This window comes from Rhincodon typus, chromosome 16 (genome assembly GCF_021869965.1).
Source record: "Rhincodon typus isolate 14 chromosome 16, sRhiTyp1.1, whole genome shotgun sequence".
NCBI lineage: Eukaryota > Metazoa > Chordata > Chondrichthyes > Orectolobiformes > Rhincodontidae > Rhincodon > Rhincodon typus.
Window position 1 is genome coordinate 54,125,575 of NC_063347.1, and position 20,637 is coordinate 54,146,211.

The 20,637-nt window shown below is 41.0% G+C and overlaps 1 protein-coding gene across 1 annotated transcript in view; it reads left to right on the plus strand.

Moving 5' to 3' along the window:
• Positions 1–8,007: 8,007 nt before the first annotated feature.
• mst1 (macrophage stimulating 1) overlaps positions 8,008–20,637 on the plus strand; it is a 67,367-nt gene continuing 54,737 nt past the window's right edge. Inside the window, exons 1-3 of the mRNA XM_048606176.1 lie at positions 8,008–8,110; positions 16,651–16,783; positions 19,746–19,858. Of these exons, the coding sequence (XP_048462133.1) occupies positions 8,059–8,110; positions 16,651–16,783; positions 19,746–19,858 (298 nt within the window). The 5' untranslated portion in view covers positions 8,008–8,058. The remainder of the gene's footprint in view (positions 8,111–16,650; positions 16,784–19,745; positions 19,859–20,637) is intronic.

Below are 20,637 nucleotides of genomic sequence, written 5' to 3' on the forward strand. Positions count from 1 at the left end.
GTAGGAACTGCAGATGCTGGAGAAAATTGAATCAGAGATAGTAGGAATGGCAGATGCTGGAGAAAATTGAATCAGAGATAGTAGGAACTGCAGATGCTGGAGCAGCCCAATGGTATCAATGTGGATTTCACAAGCTTCAAAATCTCCCCTCCCCCTACCGCATCCCAAAACCAGTCCAGCTCATCCCCGCCTCCCTAACCTGTTCTTCCTCCCACCTATCCCCTCCTCCCACCTCAAGCCGCACCCCCATCTCCTACCTATTAACCTCATCCCGCCCCCTTGACCTGTCCGTCCTCCCTGGACTGACCTATCCCCTCCCTAACTCCCCACCTACACTCACCTTTACTGGCTCCATCCCCGCCTCTTCGACCTGTTTGTTTCCTCTCCACCTATCCTCTCCTCTATCCATCTTCTATCCGCCTCCCACTCTCTCCCTATTTATTTCAGAACCCCCTTCCCCTCCCCCTTTTCTGATGAAGGGTCTAGGCCCGAAACGTCAGCCTTTCTGCTCCTGTGATGCTGCTTGGCCTGCTGTGTTCATCCAGCCCTGCACCTTGTTGTCTCATCTTCATCCTGATAGCTGGTTTTAATTCTGCATGACTGCTGTGGATCTTCACACTGTGTGAAGCAGAGAGGCCAATTGAAAATCCATAAGAGAGAGTAATTTGCTAGTTGTACACAAGTACAAGTTGATTTCCTGTCTCAGGGCTTGTTTAAGGGAAAAATACAAGGTTTAGCACTTACCTTCAAGATCTTGACGGTCCAACTTTCTATTAATTTAGCAGCTCCAAGTCTGGCCTCTTTCAATTCTGCAAGATGTTAGGTTCGGAGGCCATTTTAAAGCCTGTGAGTGGGGCATTTACTGAAGGTGTCAAACCAAAATGCCCAGCATCAAAGTGCTAATCATTCAAAGTCACCTCCCTGCAACAGGTTTAGGGCTATCCTCAATGTATCCCTGAAGAGGTTACACATCTCCACCAACTCATGGTGACTGACCAAAGAGGAGAAACCTCATTTGGCACTATACACTGAGAAATCTTGTCAGAAATACATAGAAATAAAGTTAAACTGATACAGAGAGTGCAAAACAATAAAGGACCCTTAAAGCAGCATCTGGCTTACATGGACAGTGGCAGAGTTGAGAGAGAACGCATTGCACTTATGAATCTCAGAACCCTGAAAGCTGGAGTGGAAGTAAATCATCCCCGAACCTAAAGGATTGCTTAAAAAGAAAGAGAGATTGATGAGTGTTTGCGAATTTGAATTGATACAGTCCTTTCCGTGTGTTGTACAGTATTTTATCTTGTGCATTGGATTTTAAGGTGGTAAATGTTCAAAGGAACCCAACTTCACTTTTACATTAATTCCTGTGGAAACCATTAGCCACTTAAAGTTCTTTCGCTGAGAGTTATGATTTTAGTCCAGAATGTAACTTTAACTTTCATTGAAGATTTACTTTATCAGTCTAATTAGCTTATGCATCTTATTTAAATTGTTGCTTCTCAAAGCATGTTTACCCATTTACGAGACACAAGCCAAGAGTGTGATGGAATACTTCAGCTTCCTGGATAAGTGCAGTTCCAACAATACTCGAGGCTTGATACCATCCAGGACAAAGCAGTAGCTTGATTGGGCACCCGTCCACCACCTACAACATTCAATCTCTCCACTGATGCTCAGCAGCAGTAGCATGTGCACCATCTACAAGATGAACTACTGTAACTCGCCAATGCTCCTTCAATAGTTCCTTTTAAACCCTCAACCTCTACTATTTAGAAAGACAAGGGCAGTGGATACTTGGGAACACCACCACCTGTAAGTTCTACTCCAAGCCATGACCATCCTGACTTGGAGATACATCGCCGTTCTTTCACTGTGGTGGTTCAAGGTCCTGGAACTCCCCATCTAAGTCGCATTGTGGAAGTCCCTACACCCTAGCAGTTCAAGATAGCTCACTACCTTAATTCGGGATGCTAAATGCTAGACCAGCCAGCGACACCAACATCCTGTGAATGAATATATGTTAAGTTGTCACGGGTGCCATTTCCAAAAGAGCATTCAGACTTTTGTGAGAATATTGCAACTGAAAGAGGGAGGAAAAATGAAATAACATGGAAGCTAATTATGAAAAGATAATTAATAAGGAACATGGATGGAAAATAGGCTGTTACTAAACTTGCTGAGATAGTGAACTGCAAAAATATAAAGGTCAGTTGAAATAGAGTAAACACAATATCCAAAAAAGATAAATAAGATTGCCCCTAAGTCTAAACTGAAATCAACAGCAGTCCAAAACCTGACAGCTATGACCACTATCTTCCTCTAACCCACATGTTGTAGATCCACTGCTGCAGATCAGACTCAACAAATCCAGTGGAACATAGTCCCATCTCAGTTTCCATGCCACATGGTCAATTTCAGTTGGGCAACTGAGCAGTGTAGTGTGATAATCAACTTCAACACCTCTAAAGTCAGAAGAAAATTGTCTGGGATTTTTGTTTCCTATTGCTATCCAGAGTATTCTGCTGGGTGTTACATTTTTTTGTTTTTATTAATTCAGGGTGCTGGCTGGATTAAGGCTTATTTTGTGCCCTTGAGAAAGTGTTGGTGAATAACCTTCTTGAACTGCTGTGTCTGGGTGGAGATGAGGAATGATAAAGGCAAGGGGTCACTTCTGCGAGTTGTGTCCAGGCAGCCTAATACATGGTAGGACAGGGTATCAAGGAAGAAATAATGGGAGCTTATCAAAATAATATAGTAATTATCATTTAGATTTAGATTTTATTGTCACATGTACTCAAGTATGGGGTACAAGATTACAGTGAAAAGTGTACAATGTCTCCACACATGACACCATCTTAGGTAAAAAGTACCTAGCTACAAAATCTTAGCTACAGAAGTATGAAAACAAAGAAATAAGTTAAAAATGTCAGCACTACAGTCTTCTCAGTATAAACATGGAAAAACAAATAAAATTTGAAAAATCAAACATTACAGTCCTTTCTTAAGCTGTGGCCCTGCCAATGGTCCAAGCTAGGCTTTCCCCAAGAAGGCTCGCTCTCCCCTGCGCTGGACACACTTTCACCCGTGCTGGTCTAAGACAAGCCCGTGCTCTCCAGTCACCTTCACCGATGACCAACGCTGCTTACCTCCATCAAGAACACCAGGCTTTGCTACCACTTGCGAGGCTTCGTCCCCAACTGCCACTTTGCCGCTGAAGACAGCTGCTGCCATCATTCGCTGCTGCCATCTTTCGCCTCCACCGCCTCATTGCTGACTGCCAGCTGCTACTATCCTTTGCTGCTGGCTGCCATCTGGGCCCCACTGTCTGCCACGCTGTGTCACCATGTTAGCTGCCTCACTGCAGAGTTCTGCTGTGGTGTCACTCCGGACATGCAGAAGGTGAAGCAAGAAAAAAAAACTAAAAAGCTAAGAGAAAGAAAGAAATGAGAAATGAAGGAGGAGAGAAAAGCAATTGGAGTGGATGACCTCTGGTCAGGAGCCCCACTCCACCACTATCTTTATTGGTCAGTGCATTGAGTATAGGAGTCGGGATGTCGTGTTGTGGCTGTATGGGACATTGATTAGGCCACTTTTGGAATACTGCATTCAGTTCTGGTCTCCCTGGAGAATTTTAATCTACATATAGACTGGAAAACTCAGATGGAGAAGGCGAATTTGTTGCATGTCTTTGGGACAGTTTCTTAGACCAACATATTTTGGCACCAACCAGAGACCAGGCTATGCTAGACCTGATTTTGGCCAATGAGATAGATTAATTAATCACCTCATTGTGAAAGTGCCCCTAAGTAGCAGCAACCATAATATGATTGAAATTTGCACACAGTATAACGGAGAGAAGTTTGGATCCAAGACTGCTTTGTTGAATTTAAACAAGGGCAATTATGAGGGCATGAGAGCTTTGAAAGTGAACCGGCAATTTAAGAAAAGGGACAGGTCAATGGAAGTGCAGAGTCAAACATTTAAGGGGATATTCCAGAAAGTGCAGAATAGATACATTACAACAAATAAGGAAAATTTCAAGGAATCACCATCTGTGGTTAACTGAAAAAAAGTCTAAGACAGTATCAAACTCAAAATATATATAATTTTGCAAAGATTGGTGGCAGATCAGAAGATTGGGCAGAATATATAAAAAAGCAAATCATTACTGAAGGATTAACGAAGGGGGACAAATTAGGGTATGAGAGCAAGTTAGCCAAAAGTGCAAAAATTGAGTGGAAAAGTTTCTTCAGATATTTAAAGAAAAAGAGGTAACAAAAGAAGTGTTGATCTGAAAGAAAATGAGTCTGGGGAATTAGTAATGGTGGATAGAGATGGCAGATGAATTGAACAGATATATTGCCTTCGTATTCACAAGAAAGGATACAAGCAACATCCCAGAAATAGCTATAAATTAAGAATTGAAGGGGAATGAGGAACTCAAGAATATTACAATTACACGGGAAGTAGTACTGAATAAGTTGTTCGAACTGCGAATTCACAAGTTCCTAAGTCCTGATGGGTTTTATCCTAGAGGGTGAAAAGAAGCAGCCGGTGAAATAGTTGATGTATTGGTTCTAAATTTCCAAAACTCATTAGATTTAGGGAAGGTTCCTCTTAGATTGAAAAAAAGCCAATGTATCTCCTTTTATTCAAAAAAGGGCAGAAAGCAGGAAACTACAGGCCAGTTACCTTAGTGTTTGTGATAGTTTATAAGATTTTCCCTATTTTCAAAGATGTTAAAGCAGGGCAGTGCCAACATGATTTTGTCAAAAGGAAATCATGTTTAATTTATTGGAGTTCTTTGAAGAAGTAATTTGTACTGTTGATAAAAATGAGCTAGTTTTTTTCTTGTATTGATAAGGTGCCACACCAAAGGTAATTGCAGAAAATAAAAGTTCATAGTGTAGGGGTAAAACATTGGCATGGTTAGAAGGTGGCTTCCAAACAGAAAGCAGAAAGTAGGAATAGGCGTCCTTTTTCAGGTTGACAGGATATCATAAATGGTGTGCCATAGGGGTTGGTGCTGAGGTGTCAACTCTTTACAGGAGGCGAATCAAAGGGTTAGAGAAAGGGCAGGAAAGTGAGCATGAAGAGTATTGAATCAGCCATGATACTATTGAATGGTGGAGCAGACTCGAGGGGCAGAATGACCTACTCCTCTTCTTATGTCTTATGGTCTAACTGAGAGACAGTGGATTCACTGGTAGTAATTTTCCAAGGTCCCAGAGGTTTGGAAAATATCTATTGTAACACCCAATTTCAAAAAGGGAGAGAAGAACAGGTAATTATAGGCCAGTTAGCTTAACAATCATCAGTGAGAAATGTTAGACTTTCTTATAACAGATGTAATGTAGACCATTTAGAAACCCATCATATAATGAAGTAGAATAAGCAGGGCTTCATGAAGGAAAGATCATACTAGACAAATGTATTACTATTCTTTGAGAAGGTAACAAACAGGGTGGATAAGAGGGAACTGGTAAAAGTAATATATTTGGATTTCTAAAAGGTATTCAATAAGGTACTGAACATAACACTACTTCCATAAGACAAAAGTAGACAGTGTTGGGGATGGTAGATTAGCATGAATAGAGGATTGGGTAACTAACAGAAGACAGAGATTTGGGATAAAGGGGGGAATTCAGGATGGCAACCTGTATCTAGTGGTGTGCCACAATTATTTATACTATATATTAACAATTTGGTCAACAGAATTTACTATAGCCAGATTTGTGGATGACACAAAAATAGGTGAGAAGACAAATAGGATTACACAAGGAGTAGATGGAAGGATGTAGACAGGTTGTGTAATTGGGCAAAAACTTGGCAGATGGAATATAAGATTGAAAAATGTGAGGTATGTAATGTGGCATGAAGAATAGTTGAACTGAATATTATTTATATGGGGAAAGACTGCAGAAGCCCTTCAGAAGGATTTGAGGGTCCAAATACATTAATCACAAAAAGCTGCTATCCAACTTCAGTAGGTATTATTGAAGACAAATGGAATGTGGGCCTTGATTTCAAAAAGAATGGAGAATAAAAGTAGGGAGGTCTTGCTGAAACTAAACAAGGCACTATTCAGACCATAGCTGGAGTACTGTGAATAGTTTTGGGGCTCTTAGCTAAGAGCAAATGTACTGGCATTGGAGGTAGTCCAGAGAATATTCACTTGGTTGTTCCCAAGTATGGAAAGATTTTCTAATGAGGAGAGGCTGAGTAGGTTGAGTTTGTACTTGTTGGAGTTTTGGAGAATGAGGGGCATCCTTATTGAAATATACAAGATTCTTAGGCGGCTTGACAGATGAGGTGCTGAGAGATTGCTTCCCCTTGTGGGAGAGTCTAGAACCAGAGAGGTGATGGCCTTGTGGTGTCATCGCTGGATTGTTAGTCCAGAGAACCAGATGATGATCTCATTGAATAGTAGTGTGGTCTTGATGAGCTTTATGGGCCACATGTGCTCCTACGTCATATGGTCCTGTGTTCTTATAGTCTTAGTGAATTGTTGCAGTGCATCTTATAGATTGTACACACTGCTACTATTGATCATTTTTGGTGGAGGGAGTAAATGTGGCTGTGCCCAATCAAACAGATTGTTTTGTCCTGGGTGGTGTCATTGAGAGTGTTGTTGGAGCTGCACTCTTTGGCAAATGAAGAATGTTCCACTACATTCTTGACTTGTGCTTAGCGGATGTTGGTTTTGAGAATAAGGAGGTGAGCTACTTGTTGCGGTATTCCTAGCCTCTGATCTGTTCTTGTAGCTGCAGTATATATATGTCCAATTTAATTTCTGATCAGTGGTAACCCCCCAGAATGTTGAAAGTGTGGGATTCAGTGATGGTAACACCATTGAATGTCAAGCCATGATGGTCAGATTTTCTCGTGTTGCAGATGGTTATTATCTGGCATTTGTGTGGCATGAATGTTACTTTCATTTGTCAGTTCAAGACTGGATATCATCCAGGTCCTTCTACATTTGGTCATGGACCGCTTCAGCATCTGGGAGGTCATGAATGTTGCTGAACATTCTGTAGTCATCAACAAATATCTCCACTTCTGACCTTATGACAGAAGGAAGGTCATTGATGAAACAGCTGAAGATGTTTGGGCCTTGAACACTACCCTGATGAACTACTGCAAAGATGTCCTGAAATGAGTGTTTTCCAACAGCCACAACCAGGTATCATAGATATGACTAATTGGTGGACAGTTTTTCTCTTTAACTGTCTATGTTTAGACCAAGGCTGCAATGAGGTCAGGAGCTGAATGGCCATTGTGCAACTCAAACTGGGCATTAGTGAACAGGTTATTGCTAAGCAAGTGTTGCTTCATAGCACTGTTGATAACACTTTTCATTCCTTTTCTGAAGATCAGGAGTAAACTGATAGAGGTGGTAATTGGCTGGGTTGGATTTTTCCTGCTTTTCGTGTACAGTACATAGAGTCATAGAGCTGTACAGCATGGTAAAAGACCCTTTAGTCCAACTTGTTCATATTGCCCAGATATCCTAAATAAATCTAGTTCCATTTACCAGCATTTGGCCCATACCTGGGCAATTTTCCATATTATCAAATAGATGACAGTGTTGTAGCTGTACTGGAACAGCTTGACCAGTGGTGTGGCTAGGTCTGGAACATGTATCTTCAGTACTAGTACTGGAATGTTTTCAGGGCCTGTAGCCTTTTCAGAACTTTGTTTTTCAATCAATCAGAACAGAATAGAAGAAATATGAAAACCTGAGCAAAGTGAGGGTGAGCTTTTGTCATGATGCTTCCTCTGTTCCTCAAATTGGCGACTAGAGGTGTTTTGGGACTTAGTGTGTGTCTTCATCGAGTGGCGAGGGAAATGGTTTAATTTTTAACAGAGTGGGGAAAATGCAAATAAATGGCAATGGAGTTAATGGATCAAAATTTACTGCAAAAGAAGTTAATTAATAAACTGGAGACAAACAATGGACACATTATGCAATGAGATTGTGAAAAGAGTTCTCAGAGTCTCAGAGTTCAGAGCAAACAGCAGAGTAACATTGATGACCCCTTACAGTTGTACAACATGAAGTCTCTTTGTGTCCTCATCTTCATTTTAAGCAGTGAGCTTGTGGTTGGTAAGTGAAATGAAAGCTAAGGAGTTCAACTGGTACATACATTACCTTTACGGCAAACAGTAGTCAGATAATGATGCCTCTTCCATTATGTGTTGAGATAGATCATCTTTTTATATTAAGACCTCAAGCTGATATGCCATTGCAAAATTTACAGTAAATTATGTTACATGCTCTTTCGTGTTAAGTGCGTTGTAGAATAGAATTGAGTTAACTCTTCCTGAAAGTATTCTTACGGGGTAGTATTCTGTTGGGCCAACAGCTTCAGTCCAAATCACTGACCGCCCTGAGCCCTGTTTGTTTACCCCAGTCAGGGGATATTACTCATGCAGGGTTGGTACATCATGAAGTTCCTGCCTGTTTGCTGAACAGGAGAAGTTTCTATGGTACTGTAGCAGTGCAAGAGAAGCAAGTAACATACAAGGGACAAAAGAGATCCACAGAATGTAAAGAGCTGCAGCCTTAGCTAGAGTCTGACACCTAGGAAGGAGAGTGTACAGGGGCCATATTGGAAGGACAGGATGTTCCTACTGGTTCCTCTTCCTCTACTTTACAACATTAGGTCCATAGGCCACTATGGCCAGCTGTCAATTTTCACTAGGCCAACCTGGGGAATGGATAGTGGTCAGTTAAGTGAGAATATATGGGAATAAGAATTCTGCTCCTCCAGTACCCTTTACATATGGAGGGATGGGGAAAGGAAAGAGGGATTTTTGCACCTTTTTAGCTGCTGTCCCACCTGATTTCAGATTATGAGATAGTGGATGAAAATCTAGCTCCCACACTGTATAGTATACTGACAGTACAGGGTAGCTATGTTTAACTGGGCCTGTCTTTTTAAATTTAAAGTTTATGGTGTGTTATTTTTGCCTTTGGATCATTGATCATTTAATTGTCGTTCATTATGCACTTTCCAGCTACCAGCCAAAGTGTATCTATGTGGAATAACAGGCAGTGTTCATTAGGTCAAAAGGAAGCCAATGATACTTGAAAGCTGTCAGGAATACATTTAGCTTTTGAATCACAGTGCCAGAACAAGTGTCCGTTAACAACAACATTTATAAAGCTCTTTAATGTAACAAAATGTTCCAAAGCACTTCGCAGGAGAATAATCAGACAAAATCTGTCACTGCGTAACACAGGAGACATTAAGACAGCTAGCATAAAGCTTGGCCAATGAGGTAGGTTTTAAGGTATGTCTTTAAGAAAAAATGAGAGCTAAAGACCGGCAGTCAGTTCAGAGTTTCAGGCAGCTAAATGAACACATCAATGAGGCAATTAAAACCAGGTATGCATAAAAGGCTAGAACTAGAGCAATTGTCAAATTCTTGAATTGTGATTAGACACTTGGAAAGATTTGAAAGCAAGGTTGAAAGCTTAAATTCCAGATGCTACTGGATTGCAAGCCAGTGTAGGGTCAGCAAACTCAGCAGTGTTGGTTGGAACATAGTGCCAGGTAGGATGCTTGAAGTAAAGATTTTGATGAGCTCAGTTTTATGAAGAGTGGAAGGTGGGTGATCAGCCAGGAGAACATTTGAGTAATCGAGTCTAGAGGTAACAAGTGCTTGATTGAATTCTGAGGGTGGGGTGGATGTCAGCAATGTGATGAAGAGGGATTTGGTTGATCTTTCTGATGGACAAAGTATGGAGGCAGGAACTCAGCCCAGAATTGAGGGGGACATCTTAGATACTCAACTCAGTTCAAATTAATCAGGGAGAGGAACAGAGTTGATAACAATAAAATGGAGTTTCTGTTGGGATCTGCTTCTGTCTTCCCAATATTTAATTGGAGAAAATTTGTACTCATCCAATATTGGATGGCAGACAAGAGGAAAGCCAATTCAGAGACATTGGAGGAGTTGAGAGTATTGCTGGTGAGGTAAAACTGTGCACATGAAACATGATGTGTTTTTGATGATGTAGCAGATAGCATGTAGATTCCAGATTTAGGAAATGGAAGGGTCCCCAAAGATAGATCCTTGGGTTCCTCGGAGGCAATAATGTGGAAAGCAGAAGAAAAGTCATTCTAGAAAGCCTCTGATTCTGGCTATGACAGGATAGATAAGAGTAAAAGTACTTAAGTCAGACCCAGCAAATTAAATTCAGGACAATTGTGGAAGGGTAGAAGCTAGATCAGAACACAAAGCTGATGTAAATGGAAGAGATTGTGGGAGGGTTGGGTGTGCAGGAGGAATTGTTCTGTCAGGTCATTGGAGCAAACAGTTGAGCAATAGTTAACAGGAAATGGTGAAGTGATGTAATGTCACAGGGAAAGGACAGGATAGATAAAAATAAACTATTTCCACTGGTTGAAGATTCTAGAACCAAGGAGCAAAGTCAAAGAATAATGGCCAGGCCGTTCAGGAAAGATGTTAGAAAGCACTTCTACATGCAAAGTTTAGTGAAGGTTTGGAACTCTCTTCCTCAAATGGCAGTCAATGCTAATTCAGTTGTTAAATCTGCGATAAACAAATTTTTATTAAACAAAGGTATTAAGAAATATGGGCCCAAGGCAGGCATATGGAGTTAGTCTACAGATCAGCCATGATCTTATTGAATGGTGGAGCAGGCTTAAGGAGTTCTCCTGTTCCGATGAATGGAGCCACTGAGGTATACAATCTGCAATTTGTCTGTGCCCACCACTGGGCAGAATAGCCCTGTAGCCTTCAGCAGCTCAGATCCCCAACTTTGACCTGAAAGAGAAGAACTGAAAGTATAAAAGAAAATGGGGTGGTACAGTGGCTCAGTGGTTGGCACTGCTGCCTCACAGTGCCAGGGACCTGAGTTGTGTTTTTATTTCTGATTAACACCATTGTGTGTTCATGACATCAATTCACCTCACAGTTGATCATGGGCAGTTTAACTTCTGGACATTTTTATTGTCAAATTAATTAAATAAAATATATTTGGTGCAGACTTGAAAATGTTCCAATGAAATAGGTATCTTTTCCAGTCAGTCAGCTCGTAATATGAAACTTTTGGTTTATCTAAATCTTGCTTTTTACTTAATCAAGGACATCTGAGAATACTTATTTCAGAACCTATATACCTATAACTGAGCAAAACCAAGGGTCCAAGCCTTATATCTTTGGAAGTGGATGCACATTTTATTGCATCAAGCTATGTTTAACCAGGGGTTGATATTCAATTTGAAATATGACTCATTGAAAGGAGAACGGATATGGCAGAACATGAGAGTTATACTGTGTCTGTCTTACCCACAGCAGCGAGATGACAGATGAACAACAGTGATTAGGTCTTGTATGCACTTCCTGTAGGAAACTCAGTTACCTTTGTAACAGCTACATTGTCACAAAGAAATATGCTGGTTTTCTAACATCAGTTCAATTTTCTACACTGTTGTTTCTATTGACTAGACTAGTTTTCCAAAAACCATATAATCTACACTTTTCATTATCGAGTTCGTGCTTTCTTATCTCTTCTTGTCTGAAATTCTCTTTCCTTATTTCTTTCCTCTATTACCCCTCTGTATGGAGTTCATATTCAAACAATTGCCTTTCTATTTCAAGTTCAAGTTTACTCATTTCTTTTTCCTTTTCTGTTTCAAGCTGCTTCATCTGTAAATCGAATCATGTTCTGTCTCAGTTAGATTCCACAATCCAAGATGCTGCACTGTTACCTCAACTGTGTCTACTTTCTCAGCCTTTGCTTTTAATTCTAAGTTCTCTGCTAGTGTATTAGCCTAGTCTTGGTTAATTTTTCAAATCATTCAGGGATAAATCTTCTGTCTCCAGAAACACCATGACAACAGACAGGGCGAGTTCGGCTTTCGGTATATATAGTAAATGTATATAAGTTATAATGGAGATTAATTAAGTCACAGCTAGATGTTGTGTCCAGTTCTGATCACTGCACTGTGGGAAAGATGTGATTGCAGAAGAGATTCACCAGGATGTTGCCTGGGCTGAAATGATTCAGCTCTGAAGAGAGACTAGATAGGTGTTGTTTCCTTAGGGGAGCAAAGGATGACAGAGGATCTGATTAATATATAAAAAGTTCTGAAGGGCACTGATAAGGTAGATAGGGAGAACCTCTGAGACAGGAAATTCTTCCTAATCTCAGTCTTAAATTGGCACCCCTCATTTCCAAGACTATGCCCTCTGGTCAACCTCAGCAAGCAGTCAAATCTGTGTATGGATTTCAGTCTAAAAAGAACCCCTAAATTATGATAAATCCCAGACAAGACAGCCAAATTTATATTATGATCTGGCTAGGGACCAATAATTTTTATTTTAAAGTAGACCAAGTTAGAGATCCTGGGACTTACTCAACATAGAGACAGTGACCTTCCCACTTTCTCAGCTCTTCAGGACTTATTCTGACTCCTGACTCTAATATTTATCGGCTTAATAATTTCTAGAACAACAACTTCAGTTCTAACAATATAGAGCTATCTAACTGTTTCTCATTCTTCTGAATCTTCTCTGTGGTGGTCTTCTTTTAAAAACTAAACAAGTATTTGTCTTAAGAATTTGAAGTAGAAGACTCTGTTCTATCTTCACAGTGAGGATATTGACAATCCTGTTTCGTAGCACTACTGCTGTGCTAAATGGGATAGATTCAGAACAATTCCAATGCAATCTGTAACCTCATGGCCTCTGATATCTTTCAATCTATCATTGTTATCAAGCCAAGTGACCAGACCTTGCACAGTACTGTTAGGTGAGCATGCAGGACCATTATAAGGAGTACCTGAAAACAAGGAGCTAATCTGCTGATGCTGTAACACAGGGCTACTTGCCTGCTAAACAGTTAACACAGCATGCAACATAGCCAAGTGATCCCACAAGTGATAGATCAGATCAAAGCTCTGCAGTTCTGAATTTGTGAATGTTTGCTGACCAGTTAAACAACTGTTAGGAAGAGAAGGCTCCACACATATCCCTATTCTCAATGATTCTAGCACATGAGTGCAAAGATTGAAGCAACCATCTTTAGGTAGATGTACAGAATAGATTCAGAAAATGCTGGAGAAACTCAGCAGGTCTTGCAGCATCTGTGGAGAGAGAAACAGAGTTAACGTTTTGAGCCAGATGTGACTCTTCTTCAGAACCGATGGCTGGAAACTTGTGTACTTTTTCCTGCAAACAGATGGGGAGATGAAGTGAGTGGAACAGATTGTGAGGCTGCCCAGAGCAAAGGACAAAGGGAATGCTAATGTTGGTAAAGGGGAAATAGAGATGCATAATGAGTGTAAGTAAAAGTATAAAAGAGAGATAATAGATCCACTCCACTGAAAACAAAACAACAAGGAACGAACAAAACATGGTCATGTTTGGGATGGAAATTTGTAATCAAAATGAAGGACAGAGGTCATAGGATCCCTACAGTGTGGAAACAGGCCATTTGGCTCATTGAGTCTACACTGACCTTCCAAAGAGCTTCCCACCCAGACCTACCCTCTACCCCATCCCTGCATTTCTCACCCTAGACACTATGGGCAATTTAGCATAGCCAGTCCACCTAACCTGCACACCTTTGGCCTGTGGGAGGAAACCGGAGCACCCGGAGAATGTGCAGACTCTACACAGACAGTCGCCCGAGGTTGGAATCGAACCTGGGTCCCTGGTGCTGTGAGGCAGCAGTGCTAACCACTGAGCAACCGGTGCTATGAAGTTGTTAAACTCGATGTTGAATCCTAGAGGCTGCAAAGTGCCTAAATAGAAAATGATGTGTGTTCCTGCAGCTTGTGTTGAGCTTTGTTGGAATGGTGCAGCAGACCTAGGATGAAAATGTTAGCGTGAGAGCAAGGTGATTTATTGAAATGGCAAGTAACTGGAAGGTCAGGGCTATTCTGACTGACTGACCACCATTTTCCAGCCCCTTTCAGTTCTGAAGGAGCACCATATTGAACTTGAAGTGTTAACTGTCTTTTATCTGCCAGCAATTTATGCTTTTAGCTCAATTTTCCAGAATTTGCAGTACTTTGCTTTATTTATGATCTGAATAGCAGATCACTGTCTGCTTCTCCTAGCATTACAGAAGGCAGTGCTCAGTCAATTTGATTCGCTCAGCATGATACAAGGAAACTGATACTGGATACTACAAAATTGGTGGACTCTGACAACCCATCATGGCATTATGAAAAATTATTTGGACTCCAGAGTTGACCATAGCTGTAGCCAAACTGTTCCATTAAAGCTAGAACACTGGCATTTGCCTGAAAATGTAGAAAATTACTAAGGACCATCTTGCTCACAGAAATCCAATCTAGCTAATTACCGTCCCGTAACTAATCTCAATGATCGCCAACACAATGGAAGGCATCATTTATAGTGCTAGCAAGCAGCACTCGCCGTCTTGGGCCAAGCATGGATGAAGGAGCTGAATTCCAGAGGAGCAGTAACACTGACTGGCCTTGAAATCAAGGACACATTTTAATGAGTTAACATGAAGGATCCTCAGCAAAAATTTGAAGCCAGTGGGAATCAATGAAAACCTCTCTTCTGGTTGGAGTCGTACCTAACACAAAGAAAAATGGTTGTGGTTGTGGGTGGGCAATCATCTCAGTCACAGAGCATCACTGCAGGAGTTTTTCAGGGCAGGATACTAAGCTGAATCAGATCAGCAATTCCATTAATTATTTTTCCAACCTCATCAGAGGTTGGAAGCTCAACACAATCTAAAACTTGCTTTATTGACACCCATTGACCTCCTTAGGAATACACACACTTCACCACCAACATACAGTGGCAGCAGTTTTATACCATCTACAAGATGGACTGTGGCAATTCACCAAGGCTCCTTGAACAGCACCTTTCAAAGCCTTGACCTCAATCACGTAGAAAATAGAAAGGGCACCAGATGCATGGGAACACCACCTCATCAAAGTTCTCTGCCAGGCCACACACCATCCTGACTTAGAACTACATCCCTTGGAACATTAACACCTCACTGTTGCTGGAAATCAAAATCCAGGAATTCCCTCCTTAACAACACTGGATGTCCCTACATCACAGTAGTGCAGCGATTCAAGAAGGCAGCTCACTACTACTTTCGCTAGAGCAATTAAGGATGAGTGTTAAATGCTGACCTAATAATGCCATTCACATCCCAAGAACAAATCAACAAAAAAAAGTTAGTTTGGGAGGTAATGTGTATTTTGTGGGGGCTGCAAGCTTTCCAATGGTTTAGATTGTACAAAAACATCATGACCATCTTACAAAGTTTGCTTTAGTTTGCTTTAGTTTTACAGGTTTACTTTAAATGTGATCATAGTTATTTCCAATTAGAAAAAGTTGGCATTAAGTATGAAAATAGGTGTGACCGCAAGGTTTTCTAGATGAGGAGTGTAAACAGGCATGAGATATTTCTGAAATAATACCAATATATCTACTAAGTGCTGGTAGGGTCAGTAGGTTGCTTAACAACCACATCATGAACACTTCTTCCATGGTCAACAAGTTGTAGCATAGGACTTGAACCCAGAGTATCTGGCATGGAGTTAGTGTCCCTCTCTCCTGAGCCACGAGCCTTATTTTGTTATAATAATGTAAAGCATGCTTATTTATGAGTGATTTGTGTTGTAGTTATAATGAGCACTGGAGGTGCATAAACACAGTAATCTTCTTTTGTATCATACTTGTTATTTCTGGCAAAATAATATAGAGGGTAAGGAAACATAAGCAGCTAGTTTTTAACCATACCAATTTGAGTATTTATTCAAATGTATAATTGAATAATATATGTTGTAAGGACTTGAAGTATTTTAAAGGCCTGACCTTGATGCATGTCATTGATCTGACCGTGGTGAACTCAGTCAGTCGAACTTCACTGAAGTGTGTAGCTGATAGCATTTCCTGATTTGCTGGATTTGTGTTTGCTGCTGACATATGTAGGGTAGATGTTGCTGTTGATAAATGGGTTTGATGACAGATCTTGTTTGTTGTGACTTTCTGGAATTTGATCATGCAGGAACACCAGATTCCAGCTGTAAATATCCCCACAATTTGGAGATCAGTTGACTAACAGCTCACAGGTTGTTTTACCACATTGTAAATAGAATAAGTCAAAATTTAGTCAGTCAGTCCCCTAAATTTAGCAGTGGCTCAAGCATAAAACCATCCAAGGATCTTTCTGTTGCTTGTTGCTTGAATATTGCTGAAAAGACAGAATGGTTGCCAAAACTTGATCATAGCAATTTTATACTACAGGAGGAAAGGGCTGCCTTTTGGGTTAACTCTTTCAAGTACATGCACTGTGCTTAGCTTCTATTGTTTGGAACAAGGTAAAACACCTTGTCAAGGGTTACATTATCTGGTGCTAGATCATCAGTAATGTGGCAATGCTGTTTTCTTTTGTAAGTGGTTCCTGTATGAATAATTTTCTAACTTGCAAATTGATACATCCAGTACACAATGTTTACTACAAATTCTGGTATCTGTTCTTTATCTGAAGCAAAGTCTGATTTGAGAATGAAGCATTGGTCTTTTGATGCCTATCCAAACCTCAATGGACAAGTAAAGTTATGGAACCTCCACTTGTCCCATTTAAGTTAAATCCATCACCTTTTTCTTTTTTAGGTCAGCGAAGTCCTCTCAATGACTACCACCGCTCCAAAGGTGTGCAGCTGCTCCGAAAATCTTATTGGCCGCAAGAGGTGCCTTTTTCGGAAGAGGGTTGTGCCATTCACTGTACTAGGACTCTCAAATGCAGGTAGATAGCTCTTGTGAATAGAGGCCCTTCTGAGTTATTTGCTCTCCACCTTGTCCGTGCAACCCAGCAATGGCTGGTATTTCTGGAGATAGTGTACCTTGGTGCCAATTTCTTCCCTTGTTTGCACTGAAAGAGCAGATTCTAAGCAGTTTTTGAAAGGAAATTGGACATTTATTTGTAATGGAGAGAATTGTAATAATATGGGGTATAGAAAGCAGCCAGACATGATGGGAAAGCTGGCCCCATCCTGTGCTGTATAATTCTATGAAGCAATTTGGAATGTTCTACAATGATAAAAGTGTTATATGAATGCAAATTGTTTGTTGTAGTGACACCACCAGAGGTGTCCTGGGCCAGCTTTGTTTGAGATCCACCAATCTTGACAACGATCCATCTGCTATTGAGAGATAACCTCACCTACCACAGTGGGAAGTGTTTGGGTGTCATGGGAGAGCAATGATCCGCTTTTGTCATCCTGATGCTTCAGCTCAGAGCATTCCCATTGGGAAACCCATTGATGCTAGTACAGTTTCTGGGACAAAATAAAGAAAGATGACCCACAGAGAGGCTCGGGGAGAGCAGCAGGAACAGAATAGTAAAAGTGGAAGTGGCCTAAGAACACTTACTGCCCCATTTTGTGACCTTTCCAGGTTGTGTTAATCAAACTCGCTAGTCCCTAGCAATTATGAGTACTGTGTTTCCTTGCCTTGGGTTATACCTAAAGCCTTGTGTCATATGCCTCTTCCCTGTTGACTGCATTCATTAAGTTCCCACCAATTTCCGACAGATGCTGCAGATTCTGGCTCTAAAAACTTTGGGATTATGTTTGAGTATATTCTGTATTGTTGGTTGTAACCAAGGTTTGGAACACAGGACAGTGAAGGCTATTTAACCTCTCCAGCCGATTCTGCCATTTCATTATGATACAATCATAGAATTTTTACAGCACTGATAGAGGCAATTCAACACCTTCATGGTATCTGTTTGAAAAAAAAACGTTCAGCAAGGTGACAGCTCATCTGTATTTCCATTTACCCAGTTTGCTTTCATAACTTTTAAGCCTTAGTAAACACCAGCAAACTCAGTTTTTTGCTTTTCAACTGGATCCCAGCTTCAGCACTTTTCGAAAGTGTTCTGTGACCTTTGCATGAAGACATGTTTTCTGATATTGCCACTAAATGGCCCTAGCTTTATCTTCAAGGCCATATCCCCTTGTCTGAACACTCAGCATGGGAAATGCTTTCTTTCTATGCACGCTTTCAGATTTTTGGCATTTTGAGGGTTTCTGCCTCTACCACTCTTACAAGGCAGTGAGTTGCAGATTCCCATTGCCCTCTGTGTGAAAATGTGTTGCCTTACAACTCATCTAAGCTTCCTGCCCTTTACCGTAAATCAATGCCTCTTGGTCATTGATCCCTCCACCAAGGGAAAACTTTCCTTCCTGTCTACTCTGTCGATGCCCCTCATTATTTTATACATCTCAATCATGTCCTCATGTCTTCTCTGCTTCAAGGAACCAACCCCAGTTTATCCAATCTCTCTGCATAACTAAAACTCTTTGGCCCAGGCAACATCATGGTAAATCTCCTCTGCATCCTCTCCATTGCTATCATATCACCCCTATAATCTGGTGACTAGAACTGCATGCGATACTCGTGCTGTAGTCGAACCACATGTTTATACAGTTCCAGCATACCCCCGTGCTCTTAAACTCTCTGTCTTGGCTAACAAAGGCAAGTATACCAATATGCCTTCCTAACCACCTTACCTACCTGTCCTGATACCTTAAGGGGCCATTGGACATGCAGAACAAGATTCCTCTGATCCTCGGTGCTACCCAGGGTTTTACTGTTTATCATGTATTCCCTTGCCTTGTTTGTCTTGCCCAAGTGCATCATCTCATATTTATTCAGATTGAATTCCATTTGCCACCGATCAGAACATCTGACCAACCCATCTATATCTTCCCGTAATCTAAGATTATCCTCCACTCTATTTACCAACCTGCCAATTATTGTATCATCTGCAAACCTACTCTTCAATTGTCCTACATTGAAGTCTTAAATCATTCATATATACCACAAACAGCCAAGGCACCAATACTGACCCCTGTGGAAGCCTACTGGAAACAATCTTCCAGCAACAGAAACACCCCTCAGCCATCAGCCTCTGCTTCCTGCCACCTAGCCAATTATGGATCTAATTATCAAATTTTCTTGGATGACATATGGGCTCTTACCTTTGCTATCAGTCTCCCAGGAGGGACCTTTATCAAAAACCTTGCTGAAGTCCAGGTGGATGACCTCAAAAACATTGCCCTCATCTACACACTTTCCAGTTTGAACAAATCTTTTCACATTACTGACAATTCATAGAATAGAATCATAGAATCCGTACAGTGCAGAAACAGGCCCTTCGGCCCAACAAGTCCACACTGATACTCCAAAGACCATCCCAACCAGACCCATCCCCCTACCCTTTCCCTGTAACCTTGCATTTCCCATGGCTAACACACCTAATCTAGACATCCTTGAACACTATGGGCAATTTAACATGGCCAATCTACCTAACCCACACATCTTTGGACTATGGGAGGAAATCAAAGCACCCAGCAGAAACCCACGCAGGTATGGGGAGAATGTGCAAAGTCCATACAGACTGTTGCCCGAGAGTGGAATCCCTGATGCTGTAAGGCAGCAGTGCTAACCATTGAGACAAGTTCGGGAATAGAGGGGCTTAACTTTCAGTCCACTACTCGATGTGTTGTGACGGAAAGTGTTGTAGGAGCTGGAGTCTGAAATTCAATCCTCATGTCATTCTCTGTTTAGTTTCACGTCATTACAAGCTGCCTTTGAAAGTAGAAGATAAACTTAATAATTGCAGTCAACACTGAACTGTACACAGTAGTTTGTTTTCATGTTGTAAACACACTTAGAACTTTTGTCTTTTTCCCCCCATTTAGAGCTTTCAACTACAATCTCCTAAGCAAGCAATGCCAGTTGCTAGATTGGACCAGTCAGGAAGTAGGCACAGAAAGGCAGAGGCACAATCACATCGATCTGTATGAGAAGAAAGGTATGCCTCTCAGAACATTACCCTTTGACCTGAAAGGGAGCATGCGCCAAGCTGTGCCTGGTCACAGTCCTTATTCTATCTCTCTCTCTGTATTTGCAATACTAACAGTAACAAAAATAATAGAAAAAGGCAACATAGTAGATGTAATATATTTTTAGATTTTCAAAGGACTTGCAATAAAGTACCATATAGGAGACATATATCTAAACTTAGTCATCTTAGATTCTGGAAATGTCTCAGAGAATTGGAAAACTGACAATGTAACACCTCTATTTAAAAAGGAAAGGAGGAAAAAATACAGTTAACTGTCATTTATATGATTTGCCAAGATGTTATCAAGGCTGGAGAGGTTTAGTTATGAAGAGAGATTAGACAGATTAGGGTTGTTTTCTGTAGAGCAGAGGAAACTGAGAGTGGACATGACTGAGATGTATAAAATTGAGGTGCATAGATAGCGTAGACAGGAAGAAGCTTTCCCCTTTAGTGGAGGGATCAATGACAGGGGCATATAGATTTAAAATAAGCGGGAGGAAGTTTAGAGGAGATGTGAGGAAAACGTTTTTCAGCCAGAGGATGGTGGGAATCTGCTCCTCACAGCCTGTAATAGTAGTAGAGGCAGAAACCCTCATAATATTCAAGAAGTATTTAGTTATGCACATGTGATGCCAATGCATACAAGGTCAGGGCCAAGTGCTGGAAAATTGGTTTAGAGAATTAGGTAACAAGGTGCAGGGCTGGATGAACACAGCAGGCCAAGCAGCATCATTGGAGCAGAGAGG